A 26,099-nucleotide genomic window follows, 5' to 3' on the forward strand; every position below is an offset into this window, starting at 1 on the left:
GCTTAAGCACTCTTGAGTAAAGCATGTACTTTGTTTGAACAAACCATACATGCAGTCCTAAAGATTTATGCGTCCAGTGGCTTGAGCAATATAGGGGTGGGTTTACTGGAGCACATACAATTGGATGAAAGGGGCATTCCAAAATGTCTCCGGCTCCACTTTCACTACGAAGCAACACGAAAATTTGCTCGCATCAAGTCCAGTAATATTTGTGAAGCAGTTGGTCCTCTCATGCCTGTGAATTCGGTTCCCATCGAAATGCGCGCCGTCACTATCACTTTAGACAAACAAACTCAGCCCGCTGCCTCAGATGAGTTGTGGCGATGCTTGCGCCGTTAAAACCTCGCGCGGCTTCCTCGCCCGGACAGTGTACATCTCACCAAAAACATTGTGAACTGACGTCATGAGATTCTTGCTGCGCAACGTCTGGGCAGTGTGCCTACAGGATGTGCCGGTGGTAGTCCCTGGAGACTTCAATGTTAATGTACTTCGACGTGAAAACCATTGGCTTGTATCGTTTCTCGATGCCGAACTTGGACTTCGCCGAACAATTCCTGTCAATTTAAGCACAATAGAAAGACACTGAAAGCCCTCTTGTGATTTGCAGGATGACGGGTTTGTGTGAACGCCTCAGACTTGCGGTGGAGTTCTACACGGTGTAGTGAATTGGCTGTCTGTATCTCCCTTGTTCCTTTCCTTCTAATCCCGCTTTCTCTTCTTTCTTGTATCCTTCGCTAATCCCCGAGAGCAGGGTAGCCAACCGGAGGTCATTCTGGTTGACTTCCCTGCCTTCTCCTTTTGTCTGCTTCCTCCCTTCATTTCAAGCACAATCGACCATGTTCACTGCATTTCGTATGGTTCGCAAGTCTCCTAGCCCGATGTGTTGCTATCGCATTCATCGCTTCGGCCTTGTGCCGAAAGTGTGAATTTTGTTATTTCATGAAATGTATTCGTGCCATTTCACGATAGAACGCATCCCCATCGGCATCAGCATGGTCTTTTTTAGCTGCGGTGACCGCGTGCTGCACGAGACGAAAGAGAACTACCGGTCGGCCGCCATTGCAGAACGCTTCCGACGCCAGCGAGAGAAGGATGCATCATTTCATCCAGCGGCTTCGGCACGACTGGCATTTGTCTCGCAACCGGGGGGTTCAAGATGGAGGTAGCGGACCGAACCAGGTCTCGTCGACAGACCCCAACGAGCCCACAGCTAGCGGTCATGGCACCACGGTCCAACCGGCGCAACTCCAGACACTGGAGTCCACGATCGTGGGCCTTGCCGTGGACCTGTACCGGCGGCTGGTGGTTCACGTTGCTGACGACCACGCCCACGATGACGTGGCCTGCGGTGGTCCGACTAACTACGCCAGGGAGAACGTGATCTTCTCGCCGGTTACCGTGGCCGCCGCGCTGTCCATGACGTTGGCCGGTGCCCGCAGCAGAACAGCCGAGGTACGTTTCCCGCCAGAGTAGGTCTCGACCGAGTGCGGTCTTTTTGCTCTCTTTAACCTCATTGCACCCGTTGGTGCGAGGCCTGGTCCATCCGGTTAAATACCAGAAATAACGTGAACCGCTGGACGAAGTGGACACTGTTGCGACCGGGGCTTGCGGCACCGGAGATCCGGGATAAAAATGTCGAGGAATGAGGAGGTTGAACTTCGTAGAGAGGGTTATTTACATTACATACAAGGTACGGGCTCTCTGACCCGAAGCTTTACATTGAAAAAGGCTGTCTATTGAACAAGCTCCGTGAACCACGCTAAGCCACCCGCGAGGGCTGATTAAATACAGTTTCATTTCCCCAGATCCCTAGATCTGGGAAGAGGCCCATACGGCACTGTCCAATAACATGTCCCGCGGCACACACGAGTGTCATTATGCCGGCACCACCCCCAACAAACACACATACACAAACCAAACACGTGTATGTTCCCGGCGATGCTGCCTCCTCCGGCGAATCTTGCTTGAGCGGGGCGAAACGAGTCTGCCATCTCGCCACTCGGGCCGAGCACCCATGCTTTGTCGAAAGGTAGTCGCGGTCTATAGGCGCCTCCGAGGGGCCATGCCTGGACATCTGGTGCTGATTTGAGCAGCAGCGGCTCATTAGTCGGAGACGCACAACGACGATAGTTATAGCGCGAGAACAAAACGAAGACACAGAGACAAGAAGGACACGAAGGACACAATAAGGACACGCCATGCCATACTAACTAGCCCAAGATGCCACACTTCTACAGAGACGCACAGCGTGGTGGTCCGACGTCCGTAATCGTCGAAGCTCGGCATTGTGGCTTTTACCGGGGCATGAAGGACACGAGGGCTCGTGTCCTTCGTGTCCTTCTTGTCTCTGTGCCATCGTTTTGCTCTCGCGCTATAACTATCGTCATGCCTTATACCAACTAGGCCAAGCTGCCACACTCCGTAGAGTATTTTCAGCCACGCAGCACCCAGCACATAGAAACAGCAGGGCGTCTTGGCACTCCTTTTAATCTCCACAAAATGAAGCGGCTTCCTTTTTTCTATTCTGGCGGCCGTGGCAAAAAGGATGGTCCGCCAAACGCCCAGCACGGATACGTGCTGCCGTTTTCACCCCGCTGCGCGGTGCTTTGCACTGCAACTCGTTATTTTTATGGACCAGCCGGCCCAAAGTCGCACTCCGTCGCTTTACATTCGGTAAATGCTTTTGGTCGATATTCAGCCGCGGCAACGTGCAGATCGTATGCTTCGATATGCCGCTGCCGTTCAGATTGTTGTCGCCTCGGCGACAACTCTTCTCGGCTTCGAAGGGAAAGCTACGGGAGAAGAGCTTCTGCGTGCACATGTAGCCCTACGCCGAGTGAGTTCCATTCGGCGTGCGTCTCATAACGCCGTAGAAAGTGACGAAGACGCACCATCAGCGCTTCGTGTAGACGCAGACGCCGCTTTGCGTTCGAGGTACACGGGAAAAGGTGAGACTTCCTCGCGTTGTCCTTCAAAAAAACACTGTCAGGCTAAATACAATTTTCTTCTTGGTGTGTCCTGCGTCCTGTCTGAAATAGGTGCGCAGACAAAATAAAGGGGGAACTTCCATATTTCACCTTAAAAACGGTCGCGATTGTGGAACCACATTCATTGAATGTAAGATGCGCGTGATTTGTAACCTTCGCTTCCATGCCAGGAAAAGTTGTCGCCAAATTAATAGTCACGTCGACGTCTCTGCCTTTATTGCAACGTCCTGAACTTGCGTAAACTAGTTCTCTCTCTCTCACACAAAAAATAGTAGCTACCTTTTTTATATGAAATCATACGTTACTACCCTGTTAGCATAGAGCTTTAGAATAACGCAAGGCTTGTGGGCGTAGCGCTAGCGTTCGTCACTTAACAAGAGCCCGCAAGATGTTAACGTGCGACGCGTGCGCAACGCAATTGCGAAGCTGTGCGTGGCGTTGTTCTAAAACTCTCTATAGTCACGGACTTTTTTTTGGCAGTGCAGCACAGACAAAGACTACAGAGCCAAATCGCACGTATTCTACCGCCAATTAGTCCTACAATTGTCTTTATTTTCGACGTGAGTTGTGAAAAATACTGCCTTCATTTTTTTGCATGTAGCCCTTTGACACAGGGTGCTGCTCTTGCCAATAAGATATTCGTATTTTAATTTATTCACTGCCACTTAAGGCATTTGAACGCGTGAGAAAGCCGCACCTTTTACGAGTGTATATTCCTCGAAGGCCAAGCGGCATCCGCGTCGATATGATACGCTGGTCACACACAGTCGTAGTCCACAGCGGTATACAAAACGCATGACATGCCGGACTACTTCGCGTAGTAGTACATGTGCAGAAGCTCTGCCCTTTTGGCTTTACTTTCATCGCCAAGAAAAGTGTTCCGCGAGCATAGTAACTCCAGGTACTCGCTAACAACGGCAAGCACAGTCGCGGCGCAGGAGTGTAAAAGGGCGACCAGTCATTTGTGATATGGTAATCTGATCTTTTGTCGAAGTGACTTATGCTTTCGCGTCACCTCATTTCGTTGATGCGTGCATACGAGTGCACGACCTTCGCTGCTACCTTTAGCTAAAGAAGTGTCGCGCTACTGGGCACGTGTATCCACGTTTCAACAGAATGGTCCACGCATCAACATAATTGGTGGAAACTTCTTGAGGGGAATAAGTATTGCGCAGTGTTATGGGTAGAAAGAAAGATGTATAGAAAATCTGGGCTTGTATCTCCGTGCTTCGATGCAAAGGACGTCAAAAGACTATAGTCTTCTGTCTGGAGGTGCTGCGTGAGATATGGTGCCATCTTGCAGTAATGTGGAGAAACGAAATTGTTTTTTAGAACGCAGAGCCGCTGGTAGGTCGCAGCACCGGGTCGTTTTAATTAAAGCCCCTGAATTTTTTCTTTAGGGAAGCGTATACAGCTTTTCACAGGAACGAAAAAAACACCACCATGATGGGCAGTGCGCGGGAGTACAAAGGCTAAGGGCGCAGCGTTTCCAGTGCATTTTCGAGGGGACGCGCCAATTTGCACAGCCCAAGGAGGGCTATGGCAGCGCCCAGGGAGGCGTTTAAGAAAAGGTGGATAGGTAACACCTGTTTTGTCGTTCATAGCGTCGCATCAGTGAGGTGCAGTAAACAATTCGGTCTGTATAAAATACGTATTCGCGCACTTTCTAAATAAAAAGAGCCACTGCCTGACAGTTATGTATTGACATTACACCTCAAATATATGTAATATTTGTTTTTTGATTAACAATGTTCACATGTAAGAACGAAGCCACCAGATCGAGATAGGTGGGCGTTGAGCAAGGGGTTAAAATGAATCAATCACCAGACAGACCAACAAAAAAATAGACAGGTAAAAATTTTTCCCTTGACTGCGCTAGGCACGCGTGCTCGCCAAGCTTCGCTTGTCCTCATTTTTGATACGCTAATTAATTTTCAGAGTGCGCCTTACAGAACAAACTTCTCGTTCTGGTTGGAATGCCAAAAATATGACACACTTACAAAAAAAACTCGGGGTTAAGTAAGGTTGTGTTAGACTAGGCTGTAAGAGTGCAGAATATTTTTTTACCTATTCTGAACTCCTTAACTCGCATTTCCTGTGGAGGCGGAAATGTTGTAGGTCCGGGCCGTGTGCCCAGATTTGGGCGGACGTTAAAGAACCCCAGGTGGTCCGAATTTCCGGAGCCCTCCACTACGGCGTCTTATAATCATATGGTGGTTTTGGGACGTTAAACCTCACATATCAATGAACTCCATCCTGTGTGCCGGATGCAGGAGATTGCTTCTGCTCTGCGCATCCCAGACGACGGCCATATTCACGGCCTATTCGCCACGGAGCTGGCGCGCATCGCGACGCCGGCGGCGGGAATCACCTTCAAGACGACGTGCCGCCTGTACAAGGACCGGCGCTGCCCGATCCACGAGAGTTACGCGACATTACTGCGTGACAAGTACGGCGAGGGCATCGTGCACGAAGTCAACTTTGCCGCCGGTTACGTCGAGCTGCTCGACGACATCAACGAGCGGGTCGTCAAAGAGACCAAGGGCAAGATACGCGGTCTGCTCAAGTCGGACTGCATCGTTCCAAAGACGCAGCTGGAAATGGTAACCGTTGCCTACTTCGACGGTGCCTGGGAGGCACCCTTTCAGGTATACTTCCGAAGGCAGGGCGCGGATCGCTTATGTCTTATATGCGTTCGTGGGTTTCCCTAATGGCCGGAAGGGTACAAAGATCAATTTCAATGTCCCCGCGCCCCATTGGCCGAGGCCAAAGGCAGCATGCTTCACATTGGATGAAGATATCTAATTGAAGGGATGATGGGCTTCTCTAAATAACCTGCCTTTGGTACCTGCCTTTAAAGGGCCCCTAAACCACCTGCATGCTCTCCGTGTCTTTGCTCTACCGAGAGCAGCTGACCTGTATAATCAGAGGACGTCGTGAGGAACAGGTGGTCTGTGGGCGAAGAAGAGCCTGTTTTATGCTATAGCAGATGCAAGCACTTGAGTTTTCACCTCGAACGCTGGGGAAGAACATTTGGAGACGTAGATGGACTTATAGACTAGCCGAGCTAACGCCGTCTGGCGAAGGAAAGAGCGAAAAGAGGAGGAAACGTGCGCACAGCCGCCAGCGTTGTGTAGGCCCGTCAACAACTGCAATGTCCCAGCTACATTTTGACCTCTGCGTGGTTTAGGGGCGCTTTGAATACGTAATGTAAACACTTCTTCGAATGTCCTGCCAGGGGCGTTCAACTGCCATTATCGTCAAAGACTAGGGTGGCCACAGGCCTGTTTTTGAACCATGAGGCAGTTATAGTCTACCGTTAGCGCGTTAGCGGAGGTTAAGGGAATGGCGTTACCGTGCAGCAAACGTTCTTTTTCTTATGTGATTCTTAATAGAGAGAAAAGAAGATAGAAGCTGGGCCCCGTAAAGGAGCACCGTCTACATCGTAGTGCGACACTTCCACAGTAGCTCACTAGGGACGGGGGTAAGGAGGGATTAAAAAGATAGCTAGGATTAAAAATTATAGAGAGAGAGAGAGAGAGAGAGAGCGTGTCGCAGGGGCAGCGACATCCGGAAGTAAGGAGAAGACAGAAAAGATGGACACGATCGCAGGAGTCCAAGGATGGGGCACCACTCAGCGAGAGCTCTTGTCCGCGTCCGGAGATGGCGTAGGGCGAGCCCAGTCAGCCATAGTTGCGCTGTCGTCGGAGATCGCAGGGCACAACCGGTCGGCACGAAATCGAGAGAGCGAGTGCAAACGTTTCTTGTGGACAGTGTCTTTTAGTTTAGCCACAGAACACCCATATGCTACCATAGCGTGATAGCGGAGGTAAAGAGAATGGCGTTACCGTGCAACAAAGGTTCATTGCCAACAGCGTCTCATAGTTCATTGGGATAACGTTTGCGTGATATACTTCCCCAAGCTGGGACGGTGGCGTTACCTATCGGATGGTTAATAAGTTAAAGAACAGTGAAAAGGTAAAGAAAACGAGAATGTTTGCCAATGCTATTGCGTGAAGCATTGTTACAAGTTTATTTTAGTAATAATAAAAGTAAACAAATATGAACCACGCACCACACGTGAAAACGTTTATGTTGCCGGTTTGTTCACATCGGTCTTGTAGCTAGGCCTAGATGCGTTCGAAATGGGAAGCTATCTCAAAAACTACGCCATCTTATCCGTAATATTCGGTCGTCGAAGCTAACTGAAGGCAAGCGAAGCCACTTTTAACTGTCGCTTACTGCAAAAAAGGTGAATCTAGCTACAACTACGCCAAAATCACTACGAAGCTGGCGCCCGAGGGCGCCGCCATGTTTTCCTACGTACACCTACACTACCACGGTAACGTTAAATCTGAATGCTGCACGTACGGTAAGCGGTATACGTGCGACGTCCGCATCTGCGCACGTGAACTTCGATCCCACTATCCCGGTAAGCCCGGTATACTATAACTGTCTAATGACTGGACACGTCCCGCCAACTGAAGGTACGGCGCTGCCTATGTGCCACTCAGGTTCTCAGAGGGCGAGGCTTGTAGCCTTGTTCTCCGTCGTACGCTATCCTATGGCTTAGCTCGCTGTATGCATTCAAAGATTCCCTTTAGATATCTCGCTTCTATCCGTGGCAGCCAAAGGGATCTCCACCCACCTCTACTAAACAGCGCAACCAGCTTCGGGATCTTTTCCGTTCTTCTTGACGCTATAGTGTTTTCATTATACAATCAATCAATCACTCTACGAATGGTACTTTGAACGTTGTCTGAAATTGCGCCATACTTTCGAGTGGGCCAACGACTGCAGTGTGAGCCAATCGGATGGCACAACACCGTATAGCTAATCGGACGGGACAAATGGCCCCCTTCGAAAGTATAGCATCCCTAAGCTCTTACTGTAGATAATACGAGTGTTGATCAGATTTGTCGCACCGTGCAGGAGTTACTGTATCGTTATTTTGCAGGTTGTGATAGACGTTCTGCAAATGATTCCAGTTTTAAGGGAACGGTGCTATACTACAGCCAAATTGTATCAACGTGTATACACACCACGTACATGGGAACTCGTAAAAAGTAAAATTGCAGTTGATCGCTCATATATAACCCATGAAATGAAGATTTTTCAGCTTAATGATAAGACAGCCCTATTTAAATGCCGTTAAACTGAATACTTATTGCCATAGATATCCTTCCGACGAGCAGCAGGTCAACTGTGTGCTTTCTTCTAGCACCCCCCCCCCCCGCTTCCCCCGATTGTCAGGGACTTAAAATTTAGGCACAGCGTTGACGCCGAACTATGGTTACTTCAGAAGTCAATACAAACTGTATTACGTGCAGCCAACATTTACGGGACCCGATGACTTTCACGTGGATGGTCACACGGTCACTCGCGTGGACATGATGAACCAGATGCACTCATTCGGCATATCCCACTGCGACCAGCTCCAAGCCACGGCGCTCGAGATGTCCCACATGGGCGGCAAGACGAGCATGGTCCTCATCCTGCCCGACCAGATGGACGGCCTGTCGCGTCTTGAGGAGAACCTGACCGCGCAGCGGCTGTCGGACCTCTTGCACGGCCTGCGCGAGAGGCCCAACGTGATGGTCAAGATGCCCAAGTTCTCGGTCGTGACCTGTCGAGGACTGCGGCTCGCCCTCCAGGATCTGGGAGTGCGCGAGCTGTTCACACCGAAGGCCGACCTGTCTGGTATATTCAAGGCCGCAAGTCCAGCCCTGGCCGACATCATCCACGGGGCCTTCCTAGAGGTGAACGAGGAAGGTGCCGAGATTCCCCCGCCTTCCACGGACGAGGCCGTGCTCGGATGTGGCCCTGGAGTCGGGGACATCACGCACTTCGTCGTGAACCACCCGTTCATGTTTGTCGTCAGGCCCCGGCAGTCGAACGTTTTTTATCTGATGGGATCAGTGAGAAGGCCATGAGCAACCTTGCTGTGACCCTCTTCGTCCAGATCATGGACTAGTTCGGCATTCCGGAGTAGCGAGCTGGGAGGCCGTCGAGGGAGAACGCAAGCCGTCGGCGGTGGTCCTTCCCCATGAGTCGGTATTTCTGCCGACGGTGATTTTCTTACGATGCGTAATCAATTGAACATATGCCTGTAAATAAAAAGACACTTTATTGCGACATGAGGGTTTTTATCGGAGAGCTTTACTTCAAGTAGATAAAGCTCAACGTTACCGAACAAGGCACAGAAGAGGTATCCCGACTTGGTCTGTGGTACCCTTCTTTTTGATGGTTGCTCCTTTTGCGTGCGGTGATTTTATTACGCTGTGTAATAAATTGAACATATGCCTGTAAATAAAAAGACACTTTATTGTGACGTGAGGGCTTTTATCTGAGAGCTTTACTTCAAGTAGATAAAGCACAACGTTACTGAACGAGGCACAGATGAGGTATCACGACTTGGTCTGTGGTACCCTTGTTTTTGATAGTTGCTCATTTTGCGTACTCTGAAAAGAACGTGCCAAATAGCTTAGTAATGAGGGGGGCTCCGAGCGTATTGAGGCAGACCGGTGCTCAGAAGCAACAAACAGTCCGAGTTCTCAAAATGGGTTCCTCTCGCAATGTACCTTTCGAAAGGCGCACAAGCATTTGGACAAATGCGTGCCCATTACCTCTGCTTGAGGCACTGTGTACTTGCAGTAGTTACCCTCAGAGAGAGGTTGCTAAGCCTCCAGCTTACGTTGCCATCGCTCTGCATTTTCCGTACAGTACCGGATCTCTACCTTCAACGCACCAGTGGTTGACAAACGAAGATTGTGAAAATGAAACGTGACGGTGTGACAGTGCACACGACCATCTTGAACGGCACCCGTAAAAGCTAAGACGGAGGTTTGAAAGGAACCCTCAGTTGTGCGTTATTACGCACCTGGCACTGTACTAATAATCTGTTGGTGGCAAACCATTCGCACTCTCGCCAATCTCCATTCGAAACTGCTGGAAACCTTGTGGCGTGACCGGCTGAATCCCCCTCCTTGCCCGATGTCTCGTCTTTCACCAAGGGATAAGGTCGCGAAAGGCATCTTGTATTTAAGAACAGCTTCTTGCTGGGCGAGTTTATACACGTCTGTGGTAACGTTGAGCATACAATGAAACGAACATGGGAAGTAAAGAAGCGTTAACGGAAAGAGTACGAACTATCAACTTGATAGTTTTCGCTCTTTCCGTTTACGCTTCTTTACATCCTGTGTTCATCCGATTGTATGCGCAACGTTACATACCACAGAAAGGCCTCTTGATCATGGAGGATTTAGTTCGGGCAATACCAGTCGTTCCGGCCCTTACCGGAACTCTACCAAAAACGTGAGAGGGCAGCGCAGAAAAAGGGAACAAGCGGATTCCGCAAGATATATGAAGACATTGCTGGCCAGTAGTCCAAAACAATTTCGTAATGTTGCGAGGCAGCAAATTCATCCTCGTAAGTACGAGAGTACTCGAATACAGGCTGAAAATATGCTATTTTGTGTTATACTCATATTCAATATCTAAAAGGCGCATTCGCTTAGGCGCGCACACAAACCGCTAATCACGTATGACGCACGGAGCTCATGAAGATGACCACATCCGACTCTCTCTTCAACACGAGCAGCATGAACGAATAGTCGACGACGAAGTCTGTCTTCTGAGTCGTTGTCGGAGGTGAAGATGCCATCGCCATCGCGGGCGTGGATACCGCATGGTCCGTGCCGTCTTCATGGACCCGCAGGTACACCTTGTGGACCATATTCGACACAACGGGACTGCCTGATTTAAACATGCCCGAGAGGCTGCACTTGGCTGAGAACAGATCGTTCACGCCCATGGCCGTCAGGGTGTCCTTGAGATACAGACACTGTTGGAGCAAGAGTTTCGGCATGGTCACTTCGACGTCGGGCGTTTCCTTTAGGTCTGCCAGGATGTTGGACAGCTTGCCGTGGGACAAGTGATGCTCCAAGTGAGACAGACCATCGATCTCGTTGGGCAGCAGTACGACCATGGAGCTCCGACCACCCCTGTAGGGCATCTCGATGGCCCTGACGCCGAGATCGTCGTTCCGAGAGATGGAGTACGCCTGCTTCTGACGCATCATGTTCATCTGGATAATGATACGGGGCTAGCGTAAATTATTCATTTGTTTGGCGAGGCCATAGTAGCATATCCGTTACACGTACTCACATGAACGACATGTCAAAAGGCCCACAAACTTACCAATATGTGTATTTTGTATTCCGGCGAGGTGGTAGGAACGCTTCTGATATACTTATTCGAGCTCGGAAGACGAGGCGGTACCACAGTGCAACCAATGGACAAAACATTGCTACAAAAAGTGAGCTCAATATTGGTCTGGACGTGTGTCGTGTCACCGATGTGGTACATAGTAAGCATTCGTATAAAAAAAAACCGCATGTATACTTGGTGAGTTTGTTATTGTTTTCATATATCTGTCGTATGTGTACTTGTGAAGAAGTACACTTGAACCCCCCAATAGCGAAAGGCCTCAAGAATGAAATAGTCGCGTGAGTGATGAACTCGTGCGTCCACGACGAAGTCCATAGTGTATTATGCATTTTCCCCAACTCTATTGCGAAGAAATTTTAAAAAGCACTCCCGCAAGAATGAACGTTTCTGGTAGCGATGTGCATTTTTTTAGCGCATGTGCTAGCTGGTAATAAAGAAGTTGGAAAATTGCAGTACCGCTCATTCGACAAGTCGTGCACATAAATTTCCACCAACACGCATCTGTGCGACCATTCTTGTCATGGGCGTCGGTTGCAGGGGTGCGAAAGAGATGCTTGTCCCCTCAAGTCAGATCAGCACTTATCCTCAAACCAAGCTACATCAATGCATTCTGACCGCCCTCCCCCAACAGCGATGTCAACAAAAGATTGCACCCCCTGATGGCCGATGACTGTTCTCATTCGGTTGCCATATGCAGCTTAATTGTGTGACGGATTTCGGCATGAGCATCGTTGGAGCGCAGACACTGTTGAACTGCACTAATTTTTACGTGGTGGCACCTAGGATCATGTAGGCTCCCTATAGTGAACAAGACCTGGTCATGCATGGAGAGTTTAGCGACGAAAAAACCCTGCAAAGTGTGCGCATAAAGTATGAGAATTACGACGAGAGTAAAGAAAGCAACAAAACGCAAAAAAAGACAGGAAGTAATATAGCGAGAAATTCTTGCTTTTAACATTATTGGCATTTTTCGCGCCGTCCACGACGATGAGAAAAATGCGAATTTAGTTTTTTTTTATTTTTGCCACTACAAAATTCTCACGAGAATGAACAAACATCGCTTTCCCGGCAAGTTCGTTATTTAGGGGTTTGATTTCATAACCATTTCGAAACAAACAGCTAGACATATGCATAACAACAATAATAATCATTATTGAATGTTCATTTCCCAAAGCCACGATATCAGAAACGCCCTAGTGGAGGACTCCGAAATATTCTGAAGTGGGCGTCATTGCCCCGGATGACGCCTACCTCTCTTCACACTACTGAGAAGAGTGCGAAGGCCGAACGAGAACTATTACAGAACTTATTCGCGAAAATCTTGCGGTAGCATGTTCACATCGTAAAAGTGCCAATTTTCGCTTCACAGCACATTGGACCGCGGGGTTGTTTACTGACCTTTGAATAAGACGCTCTGGCGGGCTAGTACGGTCATATATAGCTTCCAACTGTTATTAAACTGCGCGAAAATACCAAGATACGAGAGGCATACAATCCCTCGTGGCGTTCTATACGATTCTTACTTTTGTGTCCTTGTTTTTTCGCACAGTTTTGTCATTGAAACACAGGCCCTTCAGCGTGCACCTAGATACAAGCACACGGGCTTCTAGAATTTTGCATACACCGAAATGTGGCCCCCACTGCCAGAAATTTTTCCCGCCACCTTCGCACCCGGACCTTGGTCCTGGAGTTGACGTTGAAGTCGCGACGCGACGTCGAGCAGGCCGTAAACGGCGACTCCCAGAGTCCCCTGAAGTAGACGGCGTTGACCAGGAGCACTCCCATGGAAGGGCCAACGCTACCGGGAGCCAAGAGGTCCGCTATCTTTGACTCGGTCACGGTCTTCACCCAGTCGTTAATCTCGCCGCGAACGGTCTCGCTGCGCTTCTCGAAGTCTACCGACACGATGGTCGACACGTACGTCAATTTGAGGAAGGTCACGTACTCCTCCGCGACCGGAAACGTCAGGTCGCAGTAGATGCGATTGGCGAAGTAGTACTGCAGCTTGTGCGAGTGGCTGGACAGCTTCGGCAGGAACGACGCGAAGTGCTCGTGCAGCTTGCCGTCCTTGCCACGCAGCGCTGCCAGCAGCTCGTCCCCCGTGTTTCCACGGGATCCGGCGAGCGTCATGGCCAGGGCGGCCGCGATACTGAATGGCGAAGAGGTGACGTTCTCTCTCTTGTCTCTTCTGGAGCGCACCAATTCCCTGTGCAGGTCCACGGAAAAGCGCACAATCATGCGACTTAGAGACTTGGGCATGACTACGGACGTCGGGACCTGCGGAGCAGAATTCAAGTGCGCTAAGACCACACAGTCAACAAGTAGGAATCAAAGTGTCTTATTTTAATCGTTTATTTATTTTTTCGGTAATCGTCTTTCTTTTGCGGAAACACCAGTGGCTGAAGATGTCGCTTCACAGCTGTGGTCTCAATTGCCAAATTTATCGTAGCGTCAAAGCAGTATTACGTTTTTTCAAGTTACGTACCTACTTGAAGCTGGCAACCGGGGCTGCTTCGTGAAAATTTCTTCTTCTACCTAAACGATTTTGTGCACGCGCACACATTGGCTGCCGTGCACGCGCGTTCGGAATCCGCGCCTTTGATGATGATCGTACCGTTTTCCTGATGGCACTTGTGCCTTTGTTTTGTTTTTCTTTTCGCCTAGGAGAAGTTGATCATACCCACAAAGCGGATTGGCTTTCTCCTTAGTACCTCTTATAAAGTTTTTTTTCTGTGTACTAACGACAAATTTACAAGAATATTTGTACGTAACTCATTGAATAATTGGTAACTTTTTTGATTACGTATGGACTTCTTTGACTAAAAGCAACGGATGTGCATTAGCCATAACGTTTCTCACGTCAAGCCTACACGCAAGTTTTCCCGTTTTTCTTTTTTGATGGCTTGAGGCTTGAGTAAACATAGCGCAGTGGCGGGTTGGTTTGGTATGGCTAATTCCAGTGAACTCTAGTACAGCGTCTGGCCACCAAGATCGCGGTTGTTTAGAAATGGACGCTCGCGCTGGCTCGTCAAACGTAAGTCGCCGCAGTAAAAAAAATAGATTTTTTCTCCAGCTATCAACAAGGCTAAAAGGTTGCCGAAGCCTTTAGGCAGCTTTGTCCAATGTTTCTTTGTCTCCACCACCCACAGGTTGTGTCGTTCGAGGACAGCGTGTACTTGTCGGACGACGAAGTGAGGAGCGAACTTCGCAAACACGGTTACGGCGAGGTACCCTACTCGGTTCTCCAGCAGTTCAAACGTGGTATGCATTTCTATAGACATCATAAACTAGCGCGGGCGCAGGGTTGTGCTAGGCTGAGTCACGTACGTCGTTTCTGTTTTCCCTAGATTTCCAACGACGTATTCGTGAGGAAATCAGCAAGCAGGTCAGCACGTCAACGCCTCTTCAAAACGGTGCTCAACATGCCAGCGTGAGTAGAATTAAACCGGTGCCGCAAGGTTTACCTGGTGTTGGGACGCGGGGGAAATGCCGCCGACCGCTTTCGGTGGCAAATAAAACTAGACGAGTGAAAATCGTTATGCTACTAATAGCAATGTGACTGCTTATAAAATTTGGCGCCTTTATCATCAGAAGTTACTGGGCGGAATTTCTGATTTACAACGCATCTGTTGCGAAGTGACCGAGAGAACTATACCGAGGAAGTACCAGAGGCTGAATAATGGACAAAGATGTTTATTAACTGTCTAGCGAAAGATAGTTTATGATTGATTGGCAACCTACCTCCGGAATGTGTATTATAGTGTGTATAACCAAGTCCAATATTGACAGGGAAACCCTACTCTCGAAAAAGAAATGCACCAAAGAATAAGGATGGACTGAAGAACACTGGCTTATATTTGTGCAAAACGGTCGACAGCTGTGACTCGTCTCGACAGACTAGTGACGTGCATGAAGATTGTTTCCTTATGCACTGAATGTTAGAAAGCCAGAAATATTACGAGTGTTCATTTGAGTGTCGCCTTTAATAGTGGGCCGTACTGTACACCAGCGATTATTGGGAGAGGCCTTCGTCTTGCGGTGGAAAAAAGGGGTGAAAATGACGAATGACAGCGATAATGATTTTGTGAAATTTGCAGGTGTACATACACATCTCTCTTTCCCAGGAACAACCGAAAGGCTCAGCTCACGGTGCAAAGCAAGCTCGTTACGAGTCGTCGTCTCTCTTTGAGAGCGTCTCGTATTCGTCCTGCTACTCTTCGCCTTACTATCAAGACCGCCGTACCAACAGCCACAGTAAATCGGGGAGCGACGTGGCTACATGCAAGCCACAGCCACAACCTCCGCGAAAAGTCGCTCCTGCTCTGCGGAATAACAGAAAGCAGGATGCGAGTTCGTCCTGCTATTCAACGCCCGCTGCTTCGTCCTCCGAACAAACGACCGACTCCAGCAAGGGCAGCGATCACTCTGGGGAGGAACCTGTCCCACGCGTACTGCATCGAAAAGTGCTGAGGTACATAGGTGCTAGGCAGTCTCAGGCTGTAACTGGTTACTACACTCGGGGACAACTTTCTGTGGCAATGAAGGGAAAGCTACAGGGGCAGAGCTACTGCTCCTGTACTCCTCCGCGATGCAGTCCGGTTCGGCTCGCGTTTCAAGTGACGGCCGTGTTCAGGGAATCCCATTGCACACAATTTGATACGTCTGCTCGTACAGCTATTTGCGAGTGAAACTCGACTCAATTTCCTTCAGCGAGTCGTCAGAATAGCTGAAGGGTGACGGGCACTTGCCTAAAGATGAAGATGCCGTTTTTACTGCAAGGTGCATGTAAAACGTGCGATGCTTTCAGAAAACGCAAGGCAACTCATCAAAAAGCAGCAACAGACATGAATGTCTCCTCAGTGCGTGCAGCGTCTCTTTACAAACAGCATCCAGTAAAAAAATAATGTTCCTTTTATTAATTTCACGCGGAAAACATGGGCGCATTTGTCGCACTATATTCTACAGCGGTGGCAAGCGCCCACTTTGGCTCCGTAGTCGTCCCTTCTTTGCCACAGAAAGTTGTCGCCGAGTATAATAACCGGTTACCGGTACTAAATTAAATTTTTGGGTAACTTTTAACTGCAAGTTATTACAATTTTTTTTCATTAGAGTAAGTGTTAGTAACACCGCTACATTTGATGCATTAAAAGCAACAGTATTACATTTGATTTATTGTAATTGCATTAAAGGCAGCCCTATTCTATTTGCATTAAAAGCGTCATTATTTCCTTTCCATTAAATGCTGCATTATTCCCACTGTATTAAAATTGTGATTCCATTTTAAGTTACTAAATACATAGGTGCATCTACTTAAGAGAGTATCTTTAAAATTGAGTACCCCAACCACTGATTCATGTTTTCCTGCTTATGTGCTTCCTGGATGTTTGCTGGTAACATGCCCAGGTTTTCTTAAGAAGGCATTATCCTTAAGAAGACAGCCCTGGAAAGTGTCAAAAAAAGTTAGCGCCCATGATGCCTATCGAAGAGGTCAGGATGTTGTGATGCTAATTTGTGAAGGAATGGGTCTACCAGCAATCAGTTTTATTAACCTGTAATCTACACTGGTGTTTTAAGACAGTTGCTATTTACTTTGAAAACTGTCTACTGATTCATTGTGTCTCAAGCACTCCCTCCCTCTCTTTCTACATATTATGTTAAACTACTCGGTACCATTTTTTTTTCTTCTTTTTCACAGATGCTTTAACGGGCATGCCTACATCTCGGAGCGGTCGACGTTGAGCTCGGACTCTCGAGGTAAGTTGCACATGTGATATTTGTTTTCTATTGGCGGCTGTAAAAGTCTTTACAAAATGTTGCGCACTACCACGCGGTATACTTATCTGATTGGCTGATTCAGACCAATCACTAGCACTGATTGTGTAATGAAAAGCGTCTCACAATGACTGGTGTTTAGCTTGCATGCAACATATAACTGTCATTATATAGTTTTCTACAATATTTACTTGAAGGAACTCCGGTGCTAGTGTCGATGGGAGTTGCAACGCACGGTGCTTCAGCGAGCACGGGAATGATGTGCAGTACACGGATTTGTCTAATCGTCGTTCTTCCGGCTTCTTTTGGCTCCGTATGGCCTGCATCCGCTTTTGTCGCGAGGCGAAGTTCAGCAAACGTTTATGTATTTATTTATTTATTTGAATACTTTCCATGCCCGGAGGCTTTACAGAAAGGAGTGGGGGTTATACAACAAAAAGTAAGCGAAATGTTACAATTGCTGGAAAACGGAGAGTTTGACGTTTGCAGGGTCGATGAGGGATGCGGTGGCAGCGGAAAGGCAGTTCCAGTCTTTGCTTGTTCTGGGAATGAAGGAATCACTGTAGTGGTTTGTTCGGCAAAATGGCACACCTACTTTAAAGAAATGATCGAAACGAGGTGAAATGTAAGAGAGGGAAGAGAGAACTTTCAGCAGTTCCACGCCTCCACCTTGACATATTTAGGCTCACAGATTCAAATCAGCTTCCCAGTTCACAACAATTCATTCTATTATCTGAAACAAGCACCGAAACGCAGCAATAAACGAGTGAAAAATTTGTAACCAGGGGTTGTGTCGAGCCGACATTTCGAGAAGCGAACTTGGTATTCCTCAAGGCTAGAACATAATTGTGAAATAATGCCTAATGCTTGAGACAGACAAGTCTGCTTGTCGAAACGTCGGCTCGACACAACCCCTGTTTACGGATTCTCATCACAAGCTTCCACCTTCCCCTTCCTATCGTTTTTGGAACAATAAACAAAGCCATAGAAGCGTTTGAGGCCACAAGTGCGAAGACTAGCCAGGTCCGTGCGCTACCCATCATTCCTATGGTGGCTGAAAGATCGCAGTGCGAGTGTCCCCTCTAGCAAATATATAAAGAAACTCTAGGCCTGTCATCATGCAGAATTCACATGTTCCCCCCCCCCCCCCCCCGTAAAATAAGCCAAAGGCCTATTGCTGCGCACCTGATTAATTTTGAGTCTCGTGTCTGCGGTCGCACGATTGAAAGATCAAAGAGTGATGGACCGAGTCGTAGCCGTCGCATTGCTACTGAAGGGATTGTTTGTGACCATTTCTGAACAGTCACTTCGTGACTAACTCGGTCGCATGACCAGAGCAAGTCGCTGCGTGTGAACAAGCCTTCGTTATGTGTATTAAAGGGGTTATGCTACAGTAGTATGCACGCGCGACAGCTTAGTGCACATTTTAATTGTAACGAGCGTGGCTTTTCTTGATCTCGAAAAGATCTTGCAGGCAGTGTGCTGGAGAGCTTCAAGGAAAACTATTCACACTTGGATGGCGCTCTGGCGAAGAAGTCAGCCTCATTACCCCCCTTGAAGGTTTGTGTGAATGTTGCATTTTTACCTTTTATCGCGTGGCTCCGCTCAACTTGTTGCAATTTGACACTTGTGGTTTGATTGCGCGCAACTTGGTTCTACATTTGCAGGGGGAACCCTTTCAGAAAGATCGCATCAAGCCACCGAAGGCAACCATGCTCTCATGTGAGTTTCGTAGTATATGCACTCAAAGTTCATTATAACAAAGTTGCATCTTACACGAAAATAAGTTCGTTATATTTGAAAACTTGTTATAGAGGTTTATTCTTAACACTATATTTATTGCAAGACTATTTTTCATTTACTTCATTATAACCAATATTTCGTTATATCAGAGTTTGTTATATCGAGGTTTGAGTGTACTTGCATATTTTGTATTTGGGTGCTCTGCTTTTTACGTCGACAGCAATTGCATTCAGAGCAGTCTTTATTCATGATAAAATGTTTGCTACTGAAATTAAACTGATCTGTGATGCCATTTTATTTTTTTAATTCTGTGGGTTATTGCTGCTAATTATATGTCGGCTATCAAATTTGTTGCAGAGCCACAAGTAGACACACATAGCTTTGAATATTTATTTTTATTACCTTAGTATGATGCTCCAACTGGGTCATCCCCCACCACCTCTCATTGTAGAAGTTCCATTCAAAACTTTCTCTTAGCAGCAATATAAATCACAGCATATTTTTCTTTATAAATCGTTATGAAAATACTGTCAACTGTCTATTGCAATTAATGTTAGCCACATCCTCAAGTATTCACAACGGATGCATAGCAGTTGGCCTTAGTGATGTTGGTGCAAAGTAAGGGTGTGTTGTGGTTGAAAAGTTGAGGAGACACTAAAGAAAAAAACGTTTTTTCTTGTACCGATGAATTATAGTTCCACAATGCTGTGCTTACTGTGAGGAGATGGTTGATAAGCGAGAAAATGTGCAAAAAGAAAAAAAACTGATGACAACACTGGAGCACAGTTTGGGCCATTTTTTTGGTAGGGGAAGGGGGGGGGGGGGGGGCTCAAGGAAACCTGTTCACATCGAAAGAAGCATGCTCTGGCCCGCCCGAGCCCAGCCCGGTGTTCCTAATTATGGCCCATACCCAGCTTGTCCCAAAAAATTTGGGTGTGGCCTGAACAGTTTCAACCAATTATGGCTCGAGTGTAAACGAGGTGCTTTCCAATTCTGAGATATTGTGAAGATACCAGCCTCACAAAACAAAAATTCAGGAGTGCTGTCATAACTTGTGATTGTGTGATGACTTTGACTGGTTGGCATTGCATATACTCTCCTGCTAATTACTCCCGTGACACGTTAGCAAAATAATTGCAATGCAATGTAAGAGTAGGCACAACTGACGGTCTCACGTACGCAGTGCTAACATGGCCTTAATAGTGCATTTCAAAGAACAACTATCAAATACAGTGTCCACATAAAGTGAAAAAAATGGCAAGAATTTTAAGTTTGATTTAGTCTATACACACTGCCGACAAGCTGGGGCTGTTGAGTGAAAAGAGCAGAATGCCTTTTGCAAACTTCGGTGCAAAATACCAGGGAAAAAAAAAACATGGTTGTGACTGTTTCGGAAAGAATTCGCCAGGCTGGGCAAAATTACATCAATTCAAGCTCTCATTTTCGATTCCTGCTTACACAAGTGCCCCTGTGTAGTACACTACATTCTAGCTTGGAAAAAAAAAAAGGGAAGGTTCTCTCCCACACCCTTGTTACCCCATTTCTTGCCACTACAGTGCCATAGATCCGTGAATGCGAGCCCCACATGTTAGTGAGGTAGCTACCATTCTTCCCGTTTCCTGAAGATGCCTGTCCTGTCATTCTTGTGTAATGACCTCAGTTTTTACATCTCAAAGCAAGACCCGACATCCTAGCCGGTGGCTTTTTCAGTGCTCCGCATCGAACGCGGCGGGTCTCTTTTCCGGAGCTCGGTTCCCCGCAGTCACTCCAGAACCTGTTTCTTTCTGGGAAATAAAATAATTTGATTTGATTTCATTTGACTGGAAGCGGAAGAGTGGCTCGCCTAGTTGCCCTGGGCTGGAGGCCTCTTGTGCGAATTGGCAGCAGAGTCCGGCTGGCTGTGGCTCGCAGTTGTGGTTGTAGGCTTGCAGCTCGTAGTGATGTCGCATACCAACAAAAGATTAATGCTCCACGCCTTTGTACCGTGCTTTATCTCGGTGCACGCTAATGAATACCCGGGGCCACACACTACAGTGTCTCGCATGGCCCGGGTCGTTTTGGCAAGTTGAACGCCACATAAAGACTTAACCAAACATTAGCATAAGTGCACCATTACCGAAATGTTTTAGACCTGGGCCTATACGGGTCTGACACAGGCCCGACCCAAGCCCGAAGTTCATAAGCCCGAGCCAGGCCAGGGCCTTGTCTGACAACTTCTTACCCATCCCCACACCCTCGCCCCCTGATCTAGGTTGGGCCCTAGCTTTCAGGTCATCCGAGGCCCATGCATTTCTCTAGGCGACGCTCTATAGAAATTCCCACGCCAACTTACTGAGACGTCATAGATCTTGGCAGCGTGTGCTAGGGCTTGCATTATTATTTACCAGAAAAAAACATTGTGCGTGGCGTTCTGAGGGAACTTAAGTCTCACTGTATCAAGTTTCAAAGCATTTAATTGAACCAGTGGGCCAATATTCACAAAAAGATTGAAACTTGTCACATCACAAAGGTGTTCACACGCTGAAGTGTCCTTACAAGATTGAAAAATGTAACTTTATTATCTCTTGTTATGGTGAACTTATCATGGTGAAATATTTGACAATATTGTTCTGAAAGGATAACTTATGTGTAAACTGTTCTAAAGTTTAACTTTAGTGTCTCTTTAATCAGCCACTCGGTGCACCAGACTCTTTGCGCGCATAACTTGACCTTTGGTCGCAGTGCTCAAGGTTTCGGGCACGAAGGTCATGTGGAACAAAGGGCCGCACAAGTGCGACCCCGTGACCCGGTACCACGAGTACAAGGCCTTCTGGGAGCGTCACAAGGCACCTGGTGAAAAGGCCCACAAGCAGCTCAGGTGGAATGTGCGGGCGCAGATGTTACGGCGGGACGACGTAGTGGCGGTAGGTCATCGTATGTACTATGAATTATCCCCCTCGATACGATATATCTGGCAAATGTAGAGCTTCCTTGAAATGGTGCTGGATTTACTCGGCTGTTGCCTTCGGCTAACCCCCGCAGCTACTTCTAATCCCACGTATGATGCAGTGGCCTAAATTCAGACACTATTGCAGTTTCAGAAATAGCCTACAGTTCATGGAAACTGCTCATGTCTTCTTGCAATATTTTTTAGGGGCGAAGCTCCTTATGGCGTGGCTTGGGCGTCCCTCGTATGTAACCACCAGTGGCACATACCCGAAATAGGTATAACACTTGACCTCCAAGGTGGTGCCAGTGAGAGATTTCTTCTGTGCGTTGTTTAACAATAAAAAATAGTGCTCAATGTACATGCCAATGGCTGCTAATGGGGAATGAGAGACATGAGCATTCGGCTTTTAGTCAACGCGCACGCTGCGATCCCCATTAGCAGCCATTGGCATGTACATTGAGCACTATCGGACAAGAAAGGAATGCTACATTATACTCGCTGGGTGTAACCTCCTTAGCTTTAGAAAGGTTTAGCGAGCGTTGAGCCGCAGTGCCATGAATACAATGAACTTGTATATACCATGAATGAACTCAAGGTGGTTAAAAATGAGAAGTAGATACGAAGCGCAAGCCGTAAGAAAGTAAAAGCCGAATTCTCCTGTCTCTCATTTCTCATTAGCAGCCATTGGCATGTAAATTGAGCCCTATCTGACAGGGAAAGGTTGCTACGTTATACTCGCTGGGCGTAACCTCCTTGGTTTTCGAAAGGTTTAGCGAGCGTTTGGTCGCAGTGCCATGAATACAGTGAACTAGAATATACCATGAACTCGAGGTGGTTAAAGGTGAGAAGTGGACCCAAAGCGCAGGCCGTAAGAAAGTGTGCGTGTGCCACCTCTCGTTTAGTCCTTGGAATGTCCGCTGGATGGCGGTGCTTCTATATGGGGAATATATGATAAGAAGATGCGAGATGGTGGGACTTGGAGTGTTGAATAGATGAACGAACGGACACACAAACAGATGCATGGATGGACGCATGAACGGACGCGGGGGCGGATGCATGAAAGAACGCAGGGACGGGCGCACAAACAGACGCATGGACCGTCACACAGACGGACGCATGGACGGACGAATGCTTCGCCCCACTCTCCATCATTCACTCCGTGGATATGCTGCCATTTTTTTTTTTCTTCTCACCATGTGTGGTTATACCTTCAAACAGGAGCATCAAAAACATGGCTTGTGAAGCACAGTGCATGCAGCACGTGTGTAACTTGTGTGAACATTCATCGTTCCTCATTCGTGGTTTGCTTTGGCTAGTGCAATCCTTTGCTGAACTGCTTCAATGTGACCAATGGAAGCTTAGTGCAACGCAAGTGATCCAATGCTTTGTTGCGAGTTTCGAGTCTACGACTTGTGAACTTAAAATATTTTAGTTTCATTTTGGAAGTCTATCAGTAGCTAAACAGTATTCATGTTTAGTGTGCCTTTACAGGTCAGCTGTGAAGCTCATTATGCCCTCTGAGTTTCAATATGTTCAGTGCTTTTTTAGCGTATAGTAATGACTGTTATGCGAAGAGGTGTGTCAAGAGATACAGTGAGAAGTTATCGTCCTTGCACTGTTCGTGGGGTTTGTTGAGATTTTGTCGAAACTCGGTGCATACGGGTAATGTTTTCTAGAAGAAGAATGGGAGAAAAATTGCCGATTTGACCACAGTGATTCGTTGTGACTGTTTCGTACTTGCAGTGTTCCTGGAGGCCAGCTATTACAAAAGAACCACCTGCCACACGGCCGAGATGAGGCGCAATCTTCATAATCTTACCGTTTAGGGCACTAGGACTCATCATTTCCTACATTATCTTTGAGGCACAAACTGTTCATATCGCATTTTTAGTGTGGTTGTCGGAACGTATGTGCTACTGGAATCTTAACATTCAGCTGCAGATGTCTTAATGCAGCGTGTAGTAGCTATTCAAGAACAAGAAAATTGAACATAGGCATGCCTTCTCTCTAGATTGATCAATTTGCGAAACGTTTCATGCACGAGTAAATGAAATTAATTTGTCTACACCCTCTTGTTTACTAAACCTACCACTGGCATCGGTCAGCTCTTCTGTACCCTTGACAGAAATTTTGTGTTATTATTGACACTTGGAAATTTCGTGCTACTGATAATATGTACTATAGTACAGACAAGTGTCGTGCGCTAAGGTTTAGGAGGCTGTTTAAAAACGATAGATGGCCAGAAGTTGCAGAACCCTCCATCGCGTCCTTTTTCATAACAGTGTGATGGTTTACGGATACTAAATCTTAGCAATTATCATCATCTCTCTAAATTGTTATTTAGAAGAGCCATATATCTTTCCCATTAGTTGACCTTTAATTGAAATAGCAGATATACACAAACCTGAATTTTTTATTTTCGATGGCATTGGCCTCGCCATCGCTGTCATGTTCCTCAAGTCCAAGTCGATAACGTCCCCCCGCGCATCGCAGGTTCTGCTCGCAGGCAAAAGTGTGCGAGTGGGGGGAACGAACGGGGCTGAAGCAGAGATGAAACGAGCTGGCTCGTCTCTGTGGCTCAGACGGTGCATCGCTGTGTTACCCTGTTTAGTCAGTGACAGAATTTTCACTGGCTGACCTAAAGGGTTCTTGCAACACTTTTTTGAGCATGGTCAAAAAACGCTGGCGGTCGGTGGTAGAGGCTCCGGAGAACACCCGAGCCAAATATTGTAAAGCATCACCTGGCCTGGAATTTACAATCAGTTCTCGAAGTCAGCTAGAAATTTATTCAAATGTAAGTGCGAGTTTTTTTTTTTCAAGATTTCTGCAATTCGAAGTTGACCCACACATTACGCTCGAGCACTGAAGTTCAAGTTGTCTAGAAAGTGAAGTCATGCACACAAATCTTTACTTTTTTTTTTTCATTTTTTCCCTTATGGACACATTGAAAAAGTCATCCCTCTAACAGTTATACCTCCCGTAACTTTTATGGCCGCGTTACACTCGAGTAGACAGAGCAGCACATTTTCGCTTCAGTTCAGTTTCTGAACACGTGCAGCTTATGTTATTAGGTATAAAAAAAATTCTACCAAAAAATATTTTAACTCATAATACTGACTATGCTAATTCGTTGTTCAAGAATTTCAGGTATTAACACACCTTTGTTAATACCTTTTGGTAAAGATGAATCATGTTGTACTTTAGAGGAGGCTAACATTGAGGCTTGTGAGGTTAATATGCTCCATGGTACTTCAGTGGTGTAAATGTGCAAAAGGAGAGAAAAAACAAATTAATTTCAATGTTACACTTACGTGAACCAGTGGTCACCATCTGGAGCAAATTACTAATAACGAAAATGAAGGTGGTTTTGAGTTCATTGGACCCACATATCCTTTTTTTTTTTTGTTGACTACCTTTCTTTTTCCAGTCATGGTACCTTGAATTTCAATTTTCTTTTTTCTGTACATCAGCCCATTGCAAAAAAAAAGAATGATTATACTTGGTGTCTTGATGTGTTACTTAACCAGTCTTAACTAATTTAGCTTACGTTCTGGCTACTTTAATTTCTGTGTGGACGTATTCATATTCAGAGGCCATCATAGCTTCGTGTCTAACTAGCAACATTGTGCTGAGCAACTGCTTTGCACAGAAACTAAAGTGGACCCTCAGAACAAACACACTTGGCAGTATTGATACTACTTCAATGAAATTAGTTTTACTTCAGTTGCTTCTTTCTGTGATGATTAATGCAATCAATTGCTGGTGTGGCTTGGTAATTTAATAATGTAATTACTTTTGGTGAGTAATTAAAAAGATGAATTGATTTCCATATTATCTTCAACTAAAATATTCCACGTCCCTTAAGGCACGAAAATTTACTGGCAATAATAGTGGAAATAATGCAGACTTACAGAAAAGACGCACAACATCTGAACTGAAAGTTTTGAAAAGTTGCTTGAATGATTTGTTAACGTAACTTTATTACTTTGCAAAAGTAATGGCAATGTATTGTCATTACTTTTGACCAGCTGCAATATAATTTTACTCATTTTAAGAATTAATCAGCAATGTAGTTGAAGTATTTTTTTGCAAACCTGCTGCGGTACTGCAGTGGCTATAGTGCTAAACAGCAGACCCAAAGCTCGCAGGACCGAATCCTGGTTGCGGTGGCTACATTTCCATGGAAACAAGATGCTGGAGGTCCATGCACTTAGATTTAGGTGTACATTAAACAACACCATATGGACAAAATTTACAGAGTCCTCCGCTATGGCGTCCCTCATGAACATATTGTGGTTTTGAGACGTAAAACCTGAACAGTTATATGTACATTGTATCAATATTATAGCTTTCCAAGAGTAATTCCCCCCTCTCTGCCTCTAAACAGGAAAGAGTGCTTACAAATGTTCAGTACCAAGCAAGACAGTATGCAGCAAAAG

At 46.7% G+C, this 26,099-nt stretch overlaps 3 protein-coding genes across 5 annotated transcripts in view; 2 read left to right on the top strand and 1 right to left on the bottom strand.

Moving 5' to 3' along the window:
* The window catches only part of LOC119185463 (uncharacterized), a 61,821-nt gene extending 38,096 nt beyond the window's left edge, over window positions 1-23,725 (top strand). Inside the window, exons 1-9 of one of the 3 annotated variants that reach the window (XM_075867331.1) lie at window positions 1,078-1,452; window positions 14,366-14,477; window positions 14,564-14,646; window positions 15,341-15,687; window positions 16,912-16,970; window positions 18,454-18,548; window positions 18,656-18,710; window positions 21,453-21,634; window positions 23,404-23,725. In XM_075867331.1, the coding sequence (XP_075723446.1) occupies window positions 1,093-1,452; window positions 14,366-14,477; window positions 14,564-14,646; window positions 15,341-15,687; window positions 16,912-16,970; window positions 18,454-18,548; window positions 18,656-18,710; window positions 21,453-21,634; window positions 23,404-23,457 (1,347 nt within the window). In that variant the 5' untranslated portion in view covers window positions 1,078-1,092 and the 3' untranslated portion in view covers window positions 23,458-23,725. Of the gene's footprint in view, window positions 1-1,077; window positions 1,453-14,107; window positions 14,251-14,365; window positions 14,478-14,563; window positions 14,647-15,340; window positions 15,688-16,911; window positions 16,971-18,453; window positions 18,549-18,655; window positions 18,711-21,452; window positions 21,635-23,403 lie in introns of those variants that run through there. The other 2 variants (XM_037434465.2, XM_075867332.1) reach the window with 2 other exon arrangements.
* Window positions 8,222-9,122, top strand: LOC119167839 (iris). The gene has a single exon (XM_037419346.2). The coding sequence runs from the start codon at window positions 8,378-8,380 to the stop codon at window positions 8,918-8,920; it is 543 nt and encodes a 180-aa protein (XP_037275243.2). The 5' UTR covers window positions 8,222-8,377; the 3' UTR covers window positions 8,921-9,122.
* Window positions 10,525-13,475, bottom strand: LOC119167837 (iris-like). Its single transcript, XM_075865725.1, has 2 exons — window positions 12,888-13,475; window positions 10,525-11,073 (listed from the first exon to the last, which is right to left on the bottom strand). The coding sequence occupies exons 1-2, from the start codon at window positions 13,473-13,475 to the stop codon at window positions 10,525-10,527; spliced, it is 1,137 nt and encodes a 378-aa protein (XP_075721840.1).
* Window positions 23,726-26,099: the final 2,374 nt, after the last annotated feature.

This window comes from Rhipicephalus microplus, chromosome 6 (assembly GCF_043290135.1).
Source record: "Rhipicephalus microplus isolate Deutch F79 chromosome 6, USDA_Rmic, whole genome shotgun sequence".
Lineage (NCBI taxonomy): Eukaryota > Metazoa > Arthropoda > Arachnida > Ixodida > Ixodidae > Rhipicephalus > Rhipicephalus microplus.

Coding starts and splice junctions, on each gene's coding strand:
- LOC119167837 (XM_075865725.1), bottom strand. CDS start 13,475: ATGCCCAAGTCTCTAAGTCGCATGATTGTGCGCTTTTCCGTGGACCTG. Junction 11,074..12,887: donor ACTCCAGGACCAAGGTCCGG/GTGCGAAGGTGG, acceptor ATCATTATCCAG/ATGAACATGATGCGTCAGAA.
- LOC119167839 (XM_037419346.2), top strand. CDS start 8,378: ATGATGAACCAGATGCACTCATTCGGCATATCCCACTGCGACCAGCTC.